Genomic DNA, 20243 nt, shown 5'->3' on the forward strand with positions numbered 1-20243 from the left:
GCTAAAATTCTGTCACAACAGAATTACATTATTAACCACAACAACAGTAATGCAGTAATAATAGCAAATATTTAAGAAATGCTTATTTTGTTCCAGACACTATCCTAAGAAAAAATGTACTGAATTATTTTAGCAAACTCTGAAAAAAACCACATGTTGTCTTTATTTTATAGATAAGAAAACTGCAGCACAGGAAGTTTACATTCTTGTCCCTGTTCCCGTGGGTAGTAAGCACCAAAGCCTGGCAAAATGGATCCGTGCTAACACTAGCATATGAGGGAACTAAGTAAATAGTCATTTATTTCAATTTCTTTTCTGTTTGCTGACCTATTGAGCAGTCTTGGATGGGCTGGAAAGAAACAGAAATCACCTTATTTTCTTCTTAAAATCTTCTTGCTCCCAGGCCAGTCCAGAATCTGGGCCTACCTCAGTCTGTAGCCTCCTCCCTGTTGGCGGGCACAAGCATTTGTTCTTGGCATCGCTGTATGTCCTAGTCTACTGCAATGTCATGGGTCATTCTCATTAAGGGACTTTGGAGGAGGAACTATTCTTTTTCATTGAGAGTCCACAGGATTTTCACAGGATGAGTGATATGTGTGAAGCACCACAAATATAAAAACTGCCACCTTTCATAGTTCTAAGTAGTATAGTTAATGTGAGAGACAAAAAGTGACATTTGTTATGAATTGCAAACATCTCTTTGATCCAGGCTTGTTTAAGAGATAATTTATTGGAATTATTATTGAGGAATATTCTAGGATAAAAACAAAAGTCCTAATTTTTTTTTTTTTTTAATTTAAGGAAGAAAGAATTAAAAACTCAAGTCATGGGTAGATCATTGCCTAGCATATACAAAGACATAATACAAAGATTTATGAACTAGCTTGATAAATAAATCACATTAAGCTTTGGCTGCTAAATTAATAGCAAATAAGAAGAGATCAAATTTACTTGGAAATAAGCCTTTGGAAGAAGTTATGAAATAAGCTTATCTGTCTTTTCTTATTTTGGACATTTTGGAGAATGGTTTCAATTATTTAGTAAATCCAAGTGAGACTTTGTAGAAGGTACAACATGAAGCTAATATAAATATTACATTTATCATTAAAACAAACAAAAAACATTGAGGCAGATGAGGTACAAAAGCACCAAGATAATTTCTTTTGACTGTGATATAGGCTTAAAGTACAAAAGAATATAATGATTTTTTTAAATAAAATTATTAACCTTTTGTATTGTGCATTTTAGAAAACCTTAATCTAAGAGCACTGACTTTTTTGAGCTAAATTAAGAATCAGTTTCCTAAACAAACTTCTCCAAGGTGCAGGTGTAAACTAATGAACAGTGGAGAGTTTATGAGCCTTCCTCCAAGATAATTTGTTCTGTTAAAATAACTGAGGGGCATGGAACGCTGAAGAATGTCATTTTTTAAATGAAAGCACTCCTATTTTTGAACAATTTCAACATTACATGCTACTATTTTTGTCTTCAAATCTGACTCATTAGTTAGAACCCAAATATTATTTTTGGGTTATAATTCAGTTTTAGATTTAAAAATTATATTGGATACAAACTTGGACTAGGTATATTATTCCAGGCCAGCTATTTCTTCCAGTTATAATTATTATAATTAAAACCCTTACTATTCTTTGTCTAATGCATCTTCCTGTTAAAAATAATTATTCTAGATGATGAAATGCCTACTTACTCTTGGATGTTATCATCTTCTTTGGTTTATTATTACAAATGTTAAAATATTACTTCCATTTCAAGAACTTCAGTAAGAAGACAAAAAAACTGGGAGCTTTTCTCATGAAACCAAACAGATGCCTATGTTTAAAAATGAAAGAAAAATAATGGAAAGTTTAAATTAGAATCCAAATAAATAACTCTAAACATTTACATGTGCCTTTATTTCTCCAGTCTCTGCTAAGAGAGAAGCCATAGGGAAAGATAGAGGAGCAAAACATAATAAAGAAATCTTTAGTCCATATATTTTACATCAAGAAATTATATTAATTAGATATCAATATCCAAAATAACATTGTTTTAGACTCATAAACTTACATAATCTTCCGGAGGAATTTATTCATTAACACCAGTTTTGTGTGTGGTGACAATATAGTATATTCTAGAAACTTTCCTTTTTTTTTTTCTAAATTCATTTTGACATCTACCCATTTAGATATACTGACATTATATCTCAACTTTTATTTTGCCATAATATCAAAGTATCATATCAATGTATGGCTAGGCTTACAAAAGAATTTGGATTTATTTTTCTTTTTCCTATCATCTATATAGATGAAATGCCTACTAGTCCATATCCACTGCACACCTAACTGGAATAATGACTTGCAAAATCCCGATAAAGACAGGGAATAGGGAAGGTCGCAAATAAAGAAAAGGGTGAGAGACATGCTAGAAAAAGGATAAACACCAGTTGAGCTTAAACTAATATACAGATTCTGATTATAACTGACAAATAGGTTATCCATAAAGGCAGAACTCTTCTACTCTTGGTATCTGTTTACATGAATGGCGGTGCTTCAGAAAGAAAAGATATTCCAGGATGAAGTAAATGGTGGTCATGGGTTTGAGAAAGATGGGAAAATGAAAAGATTGGTATGTGGTCTGTTTCCCAAGATGTTTTCATGGACATCCATTTCATGGATGTTTTCTGGGCTGTAGGAAGAGAAGTTTTTGAGCTAGAGACAGGGGTAGAGGTAGAGGTAGAAATAGAACAAGGGAGAGGAGAGAAAGAGAGAAGATTTACAGAGGAGTTAAAAGAATCCATTGCATTTAATAAACACCAGAAAAGGATTTTTATCCAGAGGATATTTTTAAGACCCTTGCAAATCAGTAATAAACTGACATATAACCCAGGGGAAATTGTCAATTTTAAAAACAGGCCAGACACAGAAGAAAACCAAATCATCAGTAACAAAAATTCTCAACCTCACATTTCAATCAGGAAAATGTAAAATAAATTAATAATGAGATACTATTTCATGCTTATAAGGACATAAAAGTCTAAAGTATCACAAATGTTGGTATAGATACACATGGAGGAAACTCTTACACATGTGAATATAAGAAGATGCATATGCCCTCTGACTGGCACTTCCCCCCCTAGGCATCTGTCTGAGAGAAACTCATGGGGATGTGCACAAGCTAACATGTACACTGGTGATTTTTTTTTTTCAGTGCAGCTTATTACTATGAAATAAAATAATTTTCTCTTGTCACGGAACTGACAAATTATGCTTTCTTCAAATTATGGGATACTCTATAGCAGTTAAAATTAATGATCTAGAGTTTCATGTTTCAATATGGGTAAATCCCAAGAAATACAATTTTGAGTGAAGAAAACCAAGTAGCGAGTCATACATATAATGTGAAAACATGTATGTAAATACTCTAAACTCATAAAACAAGAGGATACAAATTTAATGGATGCATATATGTGTAGTAAAATTACAAAAACATGCATGGGAACAGGTCATACCAGCTTCTGGATGGGTGGGCATAGGGGGTTGAAAGTGAAGGGGAATGGGTTAGGAGGTACAGTTTTTCTGTGATATTTTCTCTCCTTAATAAAAAGAAAGTTGAAGAACTTCCAGTGATGTGATCTTGGCAGCATGCTCGATTTTTAAACTCCATAAAATTCTTCCTGAAAAATAAACAAAGAAATTAGGATAGCAAATGAAAACTCCATTGACAATATCTAAATAAAACTAGAAAGAAATATTTCTGTAAACTTCAGATTATAAACACAATGTAATAAATCACCTACAGCAGCAGAACAAGAACATGATCAAAGCTGGGTGGTAGGAGTAATGAGAAATGAATGGGGACCACGTGTATACTCCACAAACCAGGGTTTTAAAATTTGCCAACACATATTCACCTCTAAGAGAAGACCCTACATATCCCAGGTACAAACATGGGAAGACACAGCTGAGAATGGCCAGTAAACCTTGGAAAGGTTCCCAGTCTCCAGTTTGCAAGTGAATTAAGAATACTGCATATAGGTATGAAAAAAAAAATTGAAGGTCTAAGCTAATTTCAATATATAGTTAAGTGACCATAAAATTAAGCCACCAGTTAACTTCCATTTACAAGTTAAATGACAGAACAAGGAAGTAAACAGAAAAATCCAGAATGTAAGACATTCTATAGAACAACTAATCCAGTTTCTACAAGTCAATATCTGAGGGGAAAAGAAGGAAAAGGACTTCTCTGAATCAAAAGAGACTTATAAGATGAAAGTGGGGACCTTGTTTGGATCCTGATTCAAACAAATCAATGGACACATTTTCCAGACCACTCATAATTTGATTTTGGACTCGGTATGAGATGATAGCCAAGAAATACTGCCAATTTTATTATATGATATTAATACTTTTTTAAATTTTTTATTTTTTTATAAACATGTATTTTTATCCCCAGGGGTACAGGTCTGTGAATCGCCAGGTTTACACACTTCACAGCACTCACCATAGCACATACCCTCCCCAATGTCCATAATCCATCCCCCTTCTCCCAAGTCCCCTCCCCCCAGCAACCCTCAGTTTGTTTTGTGAGATTAAGAGTCACTTATGGTTTGTCTCCCTCCCAATCCCCTCTTGTTTCATTGATATTAATACTTTTTAAAAGGAAAATGTCCACAATTTTTAGAGATTTATATTGAATCATATAGGGGTAAAACTATGTTGCCTGATATTTGCTATAAAATGCATAAAGAGGAAAAAATGGAAACAACATTTTTTTAAAAAATAGGTTAATTTCTACAAAGCTACATTAATTAAAACACAATGTGGTACTGGCATAAAAATAGATGTCTAGACCAATGGCATAGAACAGGGAGCCCAGAAATAAACCCTTCTGCATATGGGCAAATGTTCTGCAATGAAAGTGCCAATGGAGGAAAGAACAGTCTCTTCAACAAATGGAATTGGGGAAACTGGATACTCGGATGCAAAATAATGAACTTAGATCCTTGCCTTGGACCATATACCAAAAGTTAAGTAAAAATGGATTAAAGATCTAGGTATAAGACATAAAACCATAAAACTTCTAGAAGAAAATGGGAAAAGCTTCATGGCATTGAATTTGGCAATGGTTTTTGAAAGACACCAAAAGTCAGAAGCAAAAATAGATAAGTGAGATTCTATCAGATTTCCAAAGTTTTGCATATCAAAGAAAATAGTCAACAGATTGAAAGGCAATCTTCAGATGGGAGAAAATATTTGTAAATTATATATTTGGAATTATATTCAGAATACAGAAAGGACTCCTACATCTGAAGAGCAACAACAATACTTTCACTTTCTTGAAAGAGGAATAAACCAAACAGAGGCGCCTGGTTAGTGGCAGTCTTAGGCTCAGGTCGTGATCCCAGGATCCTGGAATCAGCTCGGCATCGTGCTCTCTGCTGGGCTGGGAGCCTGCTTCTCCCTTTCCCTTTACTGTCCCTCTGTTTGTCTCTCTTGCTCTCTCTGTCAAAGTAAATAAACAAAATCTTAAAAAAAAAAAATGCTTGCAGCCTTCTAAGGTATCTACTGCCATGCCCTGATAGCTAAAGCTGATAAATGATCTTTTCTCTAGGAAATGCTAAAAACTTGTTAGCTATATTAATGGTCCAGGCAAGATGACTCATGAGTTTTGCAGTGTTATTATTGACTACATAAAAGGAAGAAATCTAATCATATTATATTAGTGATGTAAGGGGACAGATGGTAGCTACACTTATGGTTAACATAATGTATAAACTTGGCAAGTCACTAAATTGTATACCTGAAACTAATGTAACATTGTGTGTCAACTGTACTCAAATTTATAAAGAAAAAGCAAAAATTGATAATAACATCAACATCAAAATATAATTGCATTCCCTGAATCAGTTAGGTCATAAATGACATCAATTGCCCTGCCTCTCAAATTACTGGGGAAATCTGTCCTATGATTTTATACTAACTCTTTATTGCTTGCTCCTTATGTTTTTTTTCATGGTTAGGAGAAGTTTCTGAATATGACCTATAAAGATCTTTTTAAAAGCTTATTGTGTATTTTTAAATAATTAAAGATTTACAAAAAGTTGCTCTAATGTAAAGTCCTTAACAGCTACTTTGTCCTAATGGTTACACCATGCATTAACTATAGTACAATGTCAAAAACAGGAAATTTGTACTGCTACAATGTTGCATATAGTTCTGTATCATTTTACCATTTGTAACCATTGTATCTTTGTACCATACCATGACCAGTACTGCGTTCAAGATACAGAGTTCTTCCATTGCCACAAAGATCAACTAGCATCAGGATCAAATAAAAAACACTTTTTCTTTCTTTTTTTTTCCTTTTATTTACCAGTTTCAAAATGCCACGTCATACTCTTCCATTTTCCAATATCAAATGTAGAAATCTTACCTCCGTTTAAGTTTCTTTACCTTTTTTTTTTTTTACTTGTAATTGTCTTAAATACTTCCTCTACATACATTGAGGTCCACATCAGAAAAATATTATACTTTCCACTGACACTGCAAGAAGGAAACTGTTTTCCTGCTGACTGGTAGCGACAGTTCCCCAATTGGCCTCCTCTGGTATCACTTCTGTGGAGATGGGGGGGTGGTTCCAGGTAGGGCCGGGAGTCCAGGTTCCTGGGAGACTTCCACGGGCACTACCAGAAGAGGCTTGCTACCTCTGGATGAGGATGAGAGGCCCCTCTCCCAATCTGTCTTCTCTCTCACCATACTTGGGAATGGTAGAAATCTAGGATCTCCACTCAGCTTTTGCTGACAGCCGTGGAACCCGAGCTGCATTTCATTCCACAGTGCATCTCTGCAGTAGGGCACTTATTATCTAAAAACTTTTCATGTTGCTAAGCTGCCCCTTTCCGTGTCCTTTGAAAGAAAGAACTGGATTTTATGAGGGCTCTTATTTGTCAGGTTCCATTTTTTTTTCCCCCAGATATGGCTTCTCTAGTCCAGGATATGGGAGTCAAAAAGGCAACCCGGGGAACGGGTCATCATGATCTTTCCTGTGTTTCCAGGTCCACAGTTGGTCAGCCTTCTTCTCTTTACCTCACAGTCTCCTTATGTTTGTTTTATAGATCACATCCTGGACTTCTGCCTGCACTTAGGGGAAGAAATACTCCATTGTGGTCCAAAACAAGACACCTAGAGAGATTTTAGAACTTCATGAAATTTAACCTTGTCCTGGCATTTAAAAAAAAAATTTAATTAAGCATTATGTAGCTGTGAGTAAACATACCTTTGTCATCTAAATCAAGACATTAAGAGACATGAGTTGTAGTGGAGGAGCCATCTTAAACCAACTCTAAAACCTAAACTAATGAATTCAGCATGTAGTGACTGAGATCAGCCACCACAAGTCATCTTCAAAGAACAAAGTGATTTCCTTTGGAAACCAGTAGCAACAGGGCTTCCCTGTGGCTTAGATATGTGCTGAAATAAAGGAAGAAATGTGTGAACTGATTACTGATGTGAAAGCTCAAGAGGGGGAGTGCTCCAAACCCAATTTTAATACTTACCATTTCAACATCGTGAAGTGAGAAAATGCCCTGAGCAGAGGAGTGGATTTCCCAATACTGTATTAACCTTACGCAGAAAAATGTATGCTCTAGGCAAACATAATTTGACTAATTCATTCCTTTTGTTCTGACTCCACAAAAAGAGGTAACTTTACACTTCTCTATTGGACTTCACATCAAGTTCTTAGAGAAAATAAGCTGAGAAAAAGATTCAAACATCTGATACTTGTGGCAACTCTTTTTCTCAGTATAATTCTTTAAATTGGCATTGTCACCAGTATCTTATGAGTTTTGATTAGTGAGCCAGTCTCCCTAATTTCCAGACTTAAATCCAGAAATAGATAATGAGTCCTTGATAGACTCTGATGACCTTCCTAAGCACTATCTCTAAACTTTTAAATTATTCAAATTATGTATCTACTTCAAAAACAGGTAAAACAACATTGCTTTAACATGACCACAAATATTAATACCTAATAGACATTTACAGTGAGCCAGGAGCTATAAAGAAAAAATACCCTTAAAGATTAATAATCAAGAGTATATGTTTCCCAAAGATAATCTGATAGCAGTCCTTCTTCTATTTAAAAAATATTCATAGAGTGCCTGGTACTGTCCTAGGTCTTAGGATAGATCACAAAAGGCATCAGGCAAAACTCCTGTCTGTGAAATTTGCATTCTGGAGAGTGGAGACAAGATGGAAATAAGATGTATGTGGCATATGGATGTTAGAATGTAGCATGTGCCATGGAAAAAAGGAAAGCAGGATGAAGAAGACCAAGAGTGTGGAGGTTGGGTGGGGAATGGGCACGATGTAATGGTAAACAGGATGATCCAACTGAGAGGGTGAGAATTTGCACAGATTTAAAAGAGATGAGGGAGGTAACAAGGACATCTTGAAACATAGTCATGTAGCAAGGACATCTGAGGATCAAACATTGAGAGAGAAAGCAATGAAAGAAATGATATCAGCGAGGTAATGAGGGTCCACAAGACAATATGGCAATTGTTGGACATTTTTGAAATGGAGTCATACTGACACAAGAAGCCATTGAAGGTATTCTTTAACCTTTTGGTTTGATATAATCTCAAACATACAGCAAAGTGAAAAATAAAAGGGATAATTTTATTTACATTAACCAATTGTTTACATTTTCTCACAATTAGTTTTATCATTTGCATTCTCTTGATAGATTTTTTAAACTATTTGACAGTAAACTGGAGACCTTTGTGACCCTTAACCACTAACTAGTTCCATGAATAATTTCTAAAAACAAAGGCATTCTCTCTTTCTTGCTCTCTGTCAAAATAAATAAATAAATCATTAAAAAAAAATGGATGGTGGCATCTGGGTGGCTCAGTTGGTAGAACATCTGACTCTTCCTGGTTTCCACTCAGGTCACGATCTCCTGGGTTGTGGGATCAAGCCCTGCATCATGATTCACACTCAGCAGGGAGTCTGGCTTGAAAGATTCTCTCTCTGCCCCTCCCCACACTCGTGCATGTGCTCTCTCTGTCTCTTTCTCTCTCAAGCTAAATAAATAAATCTTTAAAACAAAAACAAAAACAAAACAATTCCCTCACGTAACTACAGTACTATTAATAAAACCAGGAAAAATGATATTGATAAATACTATCAAATTTAAAGTCCATTCATCAATTTTCATAATAATATTCTTTATAGTATATTTTTTCTCTCTGATACTACCCTGGAATCAATTTATTCTTTAAGAAGTCTAGGTTCTTGGACGCCTGGGTGGCTCAGCAGGTTAAGCAGCTGCCTTTGGCTCAGGTCATGATCTCAGGTTCCTGGGATCGAGTCCCACATCAGGCTTCTTAATCAGCTGGGAGCCTGCTTCTCTCTCTGCCTCTACCTGCCACTCTGCCTGCTTGTGCACTTACTCACTCTCTCTCTCTCTTTCTCTCTCACACACTGATAAATAAATAAATAAATAAATAAAATCTTAAAAAAAAAAAAAAGAAAGAAAGAAGTAGTCTAGGCTCCTTGGGGCACCTGGGTGACTCTGTTGGTTAAGTGGCTGCCTTTGGCTCAGGTCATTATCTCAGCGTCCCGGATTGTGCCCCACATCTGGCTCTCTGCTCAGTGGGAACCCTGCTTTTCCCTCTCCTTCTGCCTGCCTCTATGCCTACTTGTGCTCTATTTCTATCTATATGTCAAATAAATAAATAAAATATTATAAAAAAAAAGAAATCTAGGTTCCTTGATTAAAAGAAATCAAGATCTGTGTTCTAGGTGTATTCAGTGCTATCATAACTTTTGGATAATCTCAGTGAACATTTCTAGTATATATACATGTATATGTACATACACATGTATGGCTGTACCTATAATCACTTCTAAATTTATTTAGCTATATAGGTAAATATTAAAAATCATAAGTTTATATTGATATTTTCCATTTCAATACAATACCAATATTTCTTCTTTCTATATTTTAACTTCCCCTTAAAATACTACTCCCTTTGCTTTTAATATATTTACTTATTTGTTTAAGCAAGTTTTAGTATTGCTAACCCAAATCATTGCAAAAATCCAACCTATTAACTGAAGTTCAGTATTTGTTTAAAGTTGTTGGTAAAATTACATGCAGTGAAATGCATAACTCTTAAGTGTACAAGTTCACAACTTTTGATAAATGCTTACCCCTGTGTAATCTGCACTCCCTCTACTTCTGCTAAGCATGGAATGAAACCAGTCAGGGAAAAGTCAAGAACGTATGTAAGGACGTGATTATAATGACTGACCAAAAAGTTTTATTTATTTATTTTTTAAGATTTTAATTTTAAGTCATCTCTACACCCAATGTGGGGCTCAAATTCATAATGCCAAGATTAAGAGTTGTGTGTGCTCCCTGACCGAGCTGGCCAGGTGCCACTCTACCCACCCGCCACCACCAGAGAATTTTAGTGACTCAAGGAGAGGTGTAAGGACATAGGGGCTGGACAATAAAATGGAGATAGGATTCATCGATTTGAGGTTCATGCAGAGTTGAAGAATAACATGGGATATTTTCTTAGGATGTGTCATATCTCTGTGAAAACATAGTGACTGGCACAATAGAAGTTTACTGTCAAAATATGAAAATACATTGAGAATTCGTTTGCTTTTGAATAATCCTAAAGACTTCTTTTCCCTGGGAACAGCTTTCTTTCTTGAGGCCACTTATAGATTAGTGCATGCATTTATAAATTGCTCTCTACATTTGCTGATTTTAGTATGAACATGTGAAATAAAAGAGAATACAAAACTTAGAGTTATTATTATTTTGCACTTCCTAGAAAAAGGCCATCTAGCTTTACAATTTTTTTTAAATATTTTATTTATTTATTTGATAGAGAGAGAGATCACAAGCAGGCAGAGAGGCAGGCAGAGGGAGAGGGAGAAGCAGAATCCCTGCTGAGCAGAGAGCCTGACATGGGGCTCAATCCCAGGACCTGGGATCATGACCTGAGCCGAAGGCAGAGGCTTAACCCACTGAGCCACCCAGGCGCCCCTAGCTTTACAATTTTAATTAACAAAATCATCACCTTTTAATGACTTTTGGTCCTGAAACTTGACTGAGACATTATAGGGTCATTTTAGAATTTTGTATTCTAAAATAATTATGGTAAGTTACAAAGATCCCTCTAAGAATGTAGTGTGAAATATAACTATGTTTTTTTGGATATTGCTTAATAGTGGACAGTATTAATTTTTCTGATTTAAAAAGAAAAAAGATATCAAAATCTCTTTATGAAGCCAACAGATTCCATTACAAAATTTCCATATAGGTTATTTATTTTTAGACTTCAGCTAATAGAATATGTTTGTTTTGTTTCAACTTTAATATAACCTAAAGCATGTACATATTCATTGCCTTGTTTTGTTTATTTAATTTCTACCACTCATATGAAAAACCCTTTACAGATAATCTATGCCTGGAGCTGCTGTAAGTAGATGTAAATTGTCACTTATAACACATAAATTCAATCTAGAGTTTCCTGACAATAATTTCTGCTGATGTATTGTCTTTATCACTTTATTTTTATTTTATTTTATTTTTCCGTGTTCTAAGATTCATTGTTCATGCTTTATTAAACAAAATTTTATATTTGTACTACCATCTGCTTAGATCAAAGATAGCCATTAAAAAATGAATGGTGCAAAAACAGCTGGTACATTTTCTCAGTGGACTTTGAATTCTGTGACCTGAGAAAGTTCACTGAATCTCCTTAGAGTTCACATCTCAATTGGTAAAATGGGGTTGATAGAGGCAGAGACCTGACCTATTGAGTTTAGAGATTTATATAAATTGAAGATTCTTTTTTTTTTTTTTCAGTGCAACATGGTTTTTGGTCATTTCATTGCTTTATATGTATATAGAAAAGTATACAGAAAGGGGAAGTATATGGAAAAAGAGAACAAAAGGGACATCTGTATATCACTTTTAAATTTCATGTCTCAAGTGTACCAGTAATTATAAGTGAGACATAAACTGGAGGGTTTAAAGTAACCACTTTTTTCTCCGACAGACTTTCCAAAATAAAGGGATGAGATAGGGAAAGGGATGGAGGTGGGAAGATGTGTTTACCAGTGGCTGTGGGCTGGTTTATTTAATCTTTTTGAATCTCGGATTTCTTACCTGTAAATTGAAAACAACAAAATCTATCCAGCAAAGATTGTAATGAGAACCAGAACTAAAATGTAAAGAATTTAGCATTACTGGGGAAAGAGAAGGGACATAATAAAACATCCTTACTTATTATTATTTTAATAATGTACATTACATGCTGGAGTCAGGGAGCCTGTGTCCTATTTCTGACTATGTGAGTGGACCTGGTCCACTTCTGCTTTTTCGGCAGTACAAAAGAAATAATACCTGTTTTAGCTCATTCACAGAGTTATTAATAGATTGAAAAAAGTGAAATTACCTATATTTGTTGTAAAATGCTATAGAAATAAGTGAAATTAATGTTTACTGACGTTCTATTGGAATTTTGAAATTACTGGTACTATGGCGATGCAGAAGAGGTGGAGAAAAAAATAGAATGATTCAGCCATTAACCCTGTCTATATGGAAGCTTTAATATGTATCAGACACTATTGATCCTGTGGATGCAGAATTAATGAGTAGCTCACAGTCTTTTAGGGAATAGAGAAACATTCACCAATAAGGATAACATAATGCAATAAGTACAATTTGAAAGGCAAATCACAAAATGCTGTGGGCACTCAGAGTGGGGAGGAATTAATTCAGCCTAAGAGATTTGTATTGATCCTGTTGTGGTGTTCCACAGAAGAGATGGGATTTGAGTTTGACAGGCATCTAAGGGGCTGAAGGCTATACCAATCAGAAAGGACAGCAAAAGTATAAGGTCTCATACAGCAAAGTGTGTTAAGGGAATAGCAGGAAATTCAGCAAAACTCTATATATTCATGCAAGAGCCTCAGAAATATATTTTGAAGAATTCTTAGGTTGTAAAAATTGCAGAACCATTCTGTTCAGAAAAGTCTTGCTAATTACAAATTTTGCTTAAGTAAAAAATCCTTTAGAATACTTTTTCACTTTTCAGGTGTCAGCATTAGTAACCTCACCATTGACACTTAAATATTAATAATTTGTAGCAACATGGATGGGACTGGAAGAGATTATGCTGAATGAAATAAGTCAAGCAGAGAGAGCCAATTTTCATAATGGTTTCACTTATTTGTGGAGCATAACAAATAGCACGGAGGACATGGGGAGTTAGAGAGGAGAAGGGAGTTGGGGGAAATTGGAAGGGGAGGTGAACCATGAGAGACTATGGACTCTGAAAAACAATCTGAGGGTTTTGAAGTGGCGGGGGGTGGTGGGAGGTTGGGGTACCAGTTGGTGGGTATTAGAGAGGGCACGGATTGCATGGAGCACTGGGTGTGGTGCAAAAATAATGAATACTGTTATGCTGAAAATAAATAAAAAATTAATAAAAAAATAATAATTGTCACAAGCTTTAAGTGTTCACCACCTGTGACTAACCACAAACTCTTATTACATTGGATGTATTTTGCCTGTATGTCTTTGAAGAAATGTCTCGAATTTTTGCCAGACTATTTGTATTTCAGTTGTGAATGAACTTCAGTAAAAGGGTAACAAACTCAAATAGCACTGGCTAAATGTGGATTGATGCAATGAGAATCATTCCATGTCCATTAGCAAAAAAAAAAAAAAAAAAAAGGCAAAAAACCAAAGAACAAAAAACTCCCTCCCCCTTATGGTATCTGCTGTTTGCATGCAGTACGTTCTTCTCTCAGAATAGTTACCGAGTGGGGTGCCTGGGTGGCTAAGTGGGTTAAGCCTCTGCCTTGGGCTCAGGTCATGATCTCAGGATCCTGGGATTGAGCCCTACGTGGGGCTCTCTGCTCAGCAGGGAGCCTGCTTTCCCCACCCCCTCTCTCTGCCTGCCTCTCTGCCTACTTGTGATCCCTTTCTCACTCTCAAATAAATAAATAAAATCTTTTTTAAAAAGTAGTTACCACACATAAAGCTTATTTTGTTTTTTTTTTTTCATACATAAAGCAAAACTTTCTCATTCTTTAACATTTGTTTATGCCTCAGTGGAATTCTTTGGCTAGGTTCAAGTTTGCATGAGCTTGGAGGGCATCTATATTATAATAGCTTACATTACTGTTTCCTTCCTTCCTTCCCAGCCCTGATTAGGTTGGGTCTTGAGGGAAGGGATGAAATCTCACCCATTTAATATTTCTTGTATCTGGCACTTAGTAGGTATTACCAATGAGAAATAGATGAGTAAGAATAAGAGAACAAAACTGGAGAAAGCCCCACTGATGTGAGGATAGTGAACCTAGAAGAAGTACAATTTAGTTGTCTAAAAAAAGAGATTACCTGAAATGTTGGGATTTTATGTAGTCATAAGTAACCCTCTCTTTTTTACCCACTCCTGACTCTGTAAAGTAAGACACATAAAACGGATGGACATACATTGATCCAGGTGTTGGCAGTGCACACCTAAAATGGAAGAAATACTGAAAAACTGAAATACCCCACTGAAAGTTAACCCAAGATAAAAGAATGATTTTGAAAAACAGATCCTTTGGAGAGTGTTTATTACAAAAGATTCATGTATTCCCCATGGGCAGTTATAAAGCAATCTATCTGCAGAGGTACATTTAGTACATATATGAGATAATTGCCATGGATTTATTTGCTAATGGTGGCTTTGGTTTGTTTGTTTATTTTTCTCAGTTATAACTGGAAGAAATTTTCTTCCACGTTCATCTTTGCTCAGTATATGATTTGGAGCAGCTCACTATAATTAACAACTTCAGAATATTGGCTGGGATTGAAAAAGCAACGTGTGACATGTCCTACAGATTGAAATGCATTGCCAAGTATCTTCAGGGGGCCTTAGCTCTTCCTCATTCATCCTGTGTTCATGCAAAATTTTACCATTCTGTCTTCAGAGAATACAGGTGCCCAACAATCAAGATGTAACTGAGTTAAGGGATTCTGCTGCTAGAAGAAAAACTCAAATCTACTAAAGCCAAACCTCATTCAAGAATTATATATCTTGGAAAAATCTTTAAGCTTATTTGGGGCACCTTGCAACTGTGGGTCAAGATCCATTAGTGAACTGTGAAATCACTTTGGTAGATTACTACTTGCTTGTTTACAAAACTGAAATAGAATAAAAATAGAGTAAAAGAGACTAGAAAATATCAAAGCATGTTACACACAGAACAAGTAAATATTATCTTGTGGAAAAATAAGCCTAGAAAGGAATAGAGAAGAAAACCATTTTAGTAATAATACCAACCTGAGTAAATGTGGGAGAGTAAGAAAAAATAAGGGAATATCAAATGATTCTTGATGGTTATGGTTGAATATAAATGCAGATTACTTATGAGAGATAAAACTGGACCATTACCAGAGCCCATACTGCATTGGGTTGAGAAAAACAATTAAGGAATTAATACATCATTCAGTAGGCAACAGAGAATCATGGAAGGTTAATCAACGTGATAGAAAGTTTAATCCTTGAGCTTTAGGGAAGGTCATTCTGTACAGAGATCAGGTAGCATTTGTAGCAATAATCCAGACATAAGGAACTCAAAATTGATATGTGCCAAATTTCTTCCTGACTCAGGGCTTCCTACAGGGTGTTTCCTTTGCCTGGATAATCTCCACCATAGCTGCTACCACCTTATGCTTACTTCTAGTCTTTCATATATCAATGAAATTTCCTCCCTGAGAGAAACTTCCTGGTCTTCAACACTAGGTTAGGATATGTATCACTTTACAATCAAATGACTAATGTGCTATTATTTAATGTCTGTTTCATCTGGCAGAATGAATGTAAGGTCCATAGCAGAGGGAATTTATCTTGTTCAAAGCAATATTTTCAGGAATTAGGGTGATGCCTTTCACACTCTTTATTAATAATTTTTTGTTGAATAAATGAAGGAGTGTTGATAGTGACTACAGAAAGAAAATTAAATGCAGAGGGCATTGTAAAGGAAAACCCGGCAGGATTCGGGGGTCTACTAGGTGTTATGGCAAGGAAAAGGAAAGAGCCAAAGATTGTCATTCCTTCTTTCCACAAGCATTTGTCCCATATACTGTCAATGTCAGGCACTGTGCTGGACCCTAGGAAAATGGTGATGAATAAGATATAACTTCATAGTCAAAAGAGCAAATTCTTACAAGCAATTTAGGTACTTTCCATTGGACTCTTTCCTAAATGGATTAATAGTTAACTGAATGGTTTCCAGCAGGAGGATGACATGTTATTCTGTCCATTTTGTGAAATATGTTAGGAAAGATGGCAAGAGGATCAGTATATATTTACAAAAACAAGCACACGTGTGCGCCCACACACACATACACCAGGTACTATTCAAAGCACGTGATATACAGTAACCTGATAGCAACTTCACAAGTAAGGTACTTTTATCATCCCTGCTTTATAGATGAGGAAGCTAAGACAAAGAGAAACAAGTAACCTGCTTAAATTTCCTCTGATAACTAGCAGAGCTGGGATTTGGTTCCATTATCTTTATCACCCTGCTATACTGCTGCTCTGGCCTGAAGCAGGGAACACAGACAGGTAAGCAGATTATCACAAAATTACATACTAAGATATGCACACTCCTGGTCCAGAAGTAGCCCAGAGAATAAAGTGGTCATCTATTAGAAAGGGAAGGTCGAGGAAGGCTAAATCGGGGAAAGGGACATCAAACTGAGTTTGCCATGTGGAAAACACAATGGGGCGAGTGCTCTACATGACACCTCTTCAAGATCAGAAAGTATGAAATAACATGGTGTTTAGGGGGACCGACAATAAGTTTGGAATTTCTGGAAAATTCCTGGAAGCAGAGGACAACAAATGAGGCCAGAGAGGTTAGCGGGAGAGGTTTGTCTACTATCCTAAGGAGCTGAGACCTGATTCTGAAGGCTGTAGGGAGTACAGAAACATTATATGCAGGAGGGGTGTGTAGCATAAATATAAGCTCAGACTTGCTTATTAGAAATACTGTGAAGCAGACAGACTGAGGGGGTGAGTTAGAACCTGAGAGATTAGGAGGCCACCGTAATCAGCCAGGCAAGAGATTATGGGACTAATTTAAGGCAGTAGTAGTGGACACAGAAAGAAAAGGATATCTATGGATGCTGCAGAACTTGGAGAGGCACTGGATGCTGGCGAGAGAAAAGGAGAAATTAAGGTCTTTTCAAGTTTCTTAACTTACAACATCAGACAACTAAGGGTGGAAGGGACAACTAAGCAAGGGAGAGGAGGATTTCAGAGATTAAAGATGGTGGATGCCATTTGCAGCATGTGTCATTAGGTATAGCCTGACTCTCTGTGTAAAAAGTGATATACTGAGTAATGTGAGGTCTTGACTAGATAAAATGTTTGAAGTACATCGTGGAAGTCATGGGTGTGAATAAAGTCACTGAGAAGGAGCAAAGCAAAGATCTGGGGGCTCAGCATAGAACCTTGGGGGAGTGATCATAGCAGGGGTGGGAAGAAGAGGGGGAGCCAGGGAAGCCAAGTGAATGTGACCAGAGAGGCAAGAAGACATTCAGCCAATGCATTACACGTCACAGAAACAACCTTGACATGTCTGCCATCTGGCAAATTCCTGCATGTTTGTTTTTCCATGCTCAAGTCAGGTGTTCCCTACTTTGGAAAGGTTCCCTTGATTGCCCTTTTCAATGTAAATGCTTCTTATCCTTTGTTACTAACTGCTACTTGTGTAGAACTTGCATTTTATAGAAACTATCCCCTCACATTTCTCTCTGAACATGTCTTAATGCTGGATTGTAAGCATCTTGAGGACTAGAATAATACTTAATCACATTTCCTATAGAAGATAATGTGTGTTGAATTAATAAATGTGTGTTGAATGGAATGCTTTGGGAAATACTCGGTACCATTTAGACTCTCTCAGAAAGGGCCAGTAAAAAATCAGTCTAATTCTATTCCCACTTGACATTCCTGGAGTACACTTACTTGCAGTTCTTGAAATAATTCATGTTGATCTCTTGTCCTAGAAAAGTCCTATTAATTGCCTAGTGAAGTCCTACTAATCTTTCAGAGCCCAGTTACATCATCCAGGAAGCCTTTGTCACTGCCAGCCCAGACATCAAGCCACCACCAAAGCCCCGAGATGCAAAAGTTAAGCATCCCTCTTGTACACAAATTCTGTCTGATGCATATTTCTGATTGCAAATTTTTTTTGCACTGGCCACACACTATGGTTCTGATGCATTTATCCCTGTGTCTCACATCGTAAACTGTGAGCTTCTTGAGTGAAAAAACAAATGTCTTGAACATCTGTGGCTCCAGCAGCTATCACAGAAGCCAGCACATGTGGGGACTTGGGAAATGGGTGAGGAATTGGAGGGCTCACGTCTTATGGCCATTATGTGGGCTACCACTAGAGGACACTAGTGGCTCAATCAGACTGAAAGCGCTTGAGGCTTTCCCCATGGGCTGAGGCTGGGGGCAAGGCTGTTTGCGAAGGTAGCAGAACTCAAGCCTGGTCTTCTGTATTTCACTAGGACAGCAGGACAGAGGTGGTTTGCTCTTATTTCTGCCTCAGCTTCTCTGCACTGAATATCATATTGGATTTCTAACTACCTTCTCTGCCTCTATGCTCTTGGGCATATAATGTGTTCCTCTTACCTCATCAGGTGAGTCTGAGGAACAGCTCTATTCAAGTTTTCTTAGCATATTGTACAAGGCCCTGTGCATTTGCCCAACCTGCCTTTGCAATTGTATGTCTGCCCCTGGTCCTGATCCTCCCCAGTAATACAAAGTCTCAAGAAATGTTTGTTGAGCTGGGAAGTCATGATTTTTCCACCAGGGGCCATTCGGTGACAGATCTGAGACTAGTGATTAGTTCCAGAAGATCTGGACAGGACAGGGGAGAGCAAAAATGAGGAGACTCTGAGGTCAAGCTAAGATCTGAGATGTAAATGCACACTTGATTACCTAGTAGCTAGAACCTTATCTGACCTGAAACTGCCCCTACTGTTCAATCCCTGTGTGGAGTCATTCAGTTTTTAAGGTGCTGTTTCAGTTTATCAAACATTAAATATGTTCTCCCCTCCCAGATTCCACTGGAGAAGTGTATTTTTCATATTAAGATATATTTATCAAGTTCAACAGCCTTCTTGTCAAAAGTCTGTTGCAGTTAGTCATTCAGAATTATAAATATCTTTAGGCTCAGATGTGGTTGTGTTGGAGGAAGGGAGGGTGAAAAAGGGGGAGGGGGGAGGTGTCAGTTGACTTTTTAAAAACTGTTGCTGTGTTAAGTGTTTTGAATTGCTTCTATTGTTCTTCCTCGAGGTCTAAGGTTTATTGGACTTGCTGACCTGAATGGGTATGGCCCTGTGTTGGTAAAGTTGTGGGGGCTGGTTGATGTTTTTCTTGGCCCTGTGTTCATATTGTTTTTCCTGTAAGGGATAGTGGTATTTCTCCCGAAGAACTATTAATAACTTATTTTCATCTTGTAAACGGTGTGCGTAAGTGATGGTGTTTCCCTCTTTGCAGTGGTTGTGTTTGTGCAATGGCTGAAAGTTTTCTGTCTCACTTCTAGTACACTCATTTTTCAAACGGAATAAAATTGACAACCATTGTTGAATACTTAATATGTTCCAGACACTGAACTGATGTGCATGTAATCCTTACTACCTATAGTAATTTATGAGTTAAGTTCTATTTTCATCTCCATTTTACGGATGGAAAAAACTGAAACTGGAGAAATTAAGTAAAATACCCAAAGGTTACTCAGCCCTAGTTCTTTGTGATGCCGAAGTTTGGGTGGCAGGTATGACATTCAGACCACAAATACAGCTATGTATAAAATATCTTATTTATGTGTTTATTCATATTTAATTTATTTATTTAAGATTTTATTCTTTTATTTGACACAGAGAGAGCATGCACAAGCCGGGGGAGCAGGAGAAGGAAAAGCAGGCTTCTCGCTGAGCAGAAAGCCTGATGTAAGGCTCGATTATAGGACCCTGGGACCAGGACCTGAGCGGAAGGCAGAAGCTTAATGACTGAGCCACCCAGGTGACCCTATTTATTTATTTAGAGAGAGAATGAGAAAGTGCATGAGTGGAGAGGGGGAGGGAGAATGAGGGGGAATGAACCTCAAGGTGGCTCTGCACTGAGTGCA

At 36.8% G+C, this 20243-nt stretch overlaps 1 protein-coding gene across 2 annotated transcripts in view; it reads right to left on the bottom strand.

Annotated features, from left to right (window-relative positions):
• Positions 1 to 1892: 1892 nt before the first annotated feature.
• Positions 1893 to 20243, bottom strand: part of PTGER3 (prostaglandin E receptor 3) — a 195818-nt gene continuing 177467 nt past the window's right edge. For both annotated transcript variants that reach the window (XM_004763017.3, XM_045064720.1), the window contains one exon: positions 1893 to 3673. In XM_004763017.3, the coding sequence (XP_004763074.1) occupies positions 3653 to 3673 (21 nt within the window). In that variant the 3' untranslated portion in view covers positions 1893 to 3652. The remainder of the gene's footprint in view (positions 3674 to 20243) is intronic.

The sequence above is a fragment of the Mustela putorius genome, unplaced genomic scaffold, assembly GCF_011764305.1.
Source record: "Mustela putorius furo isolate JIRA1106 unplaced genomic scaffold, ASM1176430v1.1 tig00003853_pilon_pilon_pilon, whole genome shotgun sequence".
NCBI classification, from domain to species: domain Eukaryota; kingdom Metazoa; phylum Chordata; class Mammalia; order Carnivora; family Mustelidae; genus Mustela; species Mustela putorius.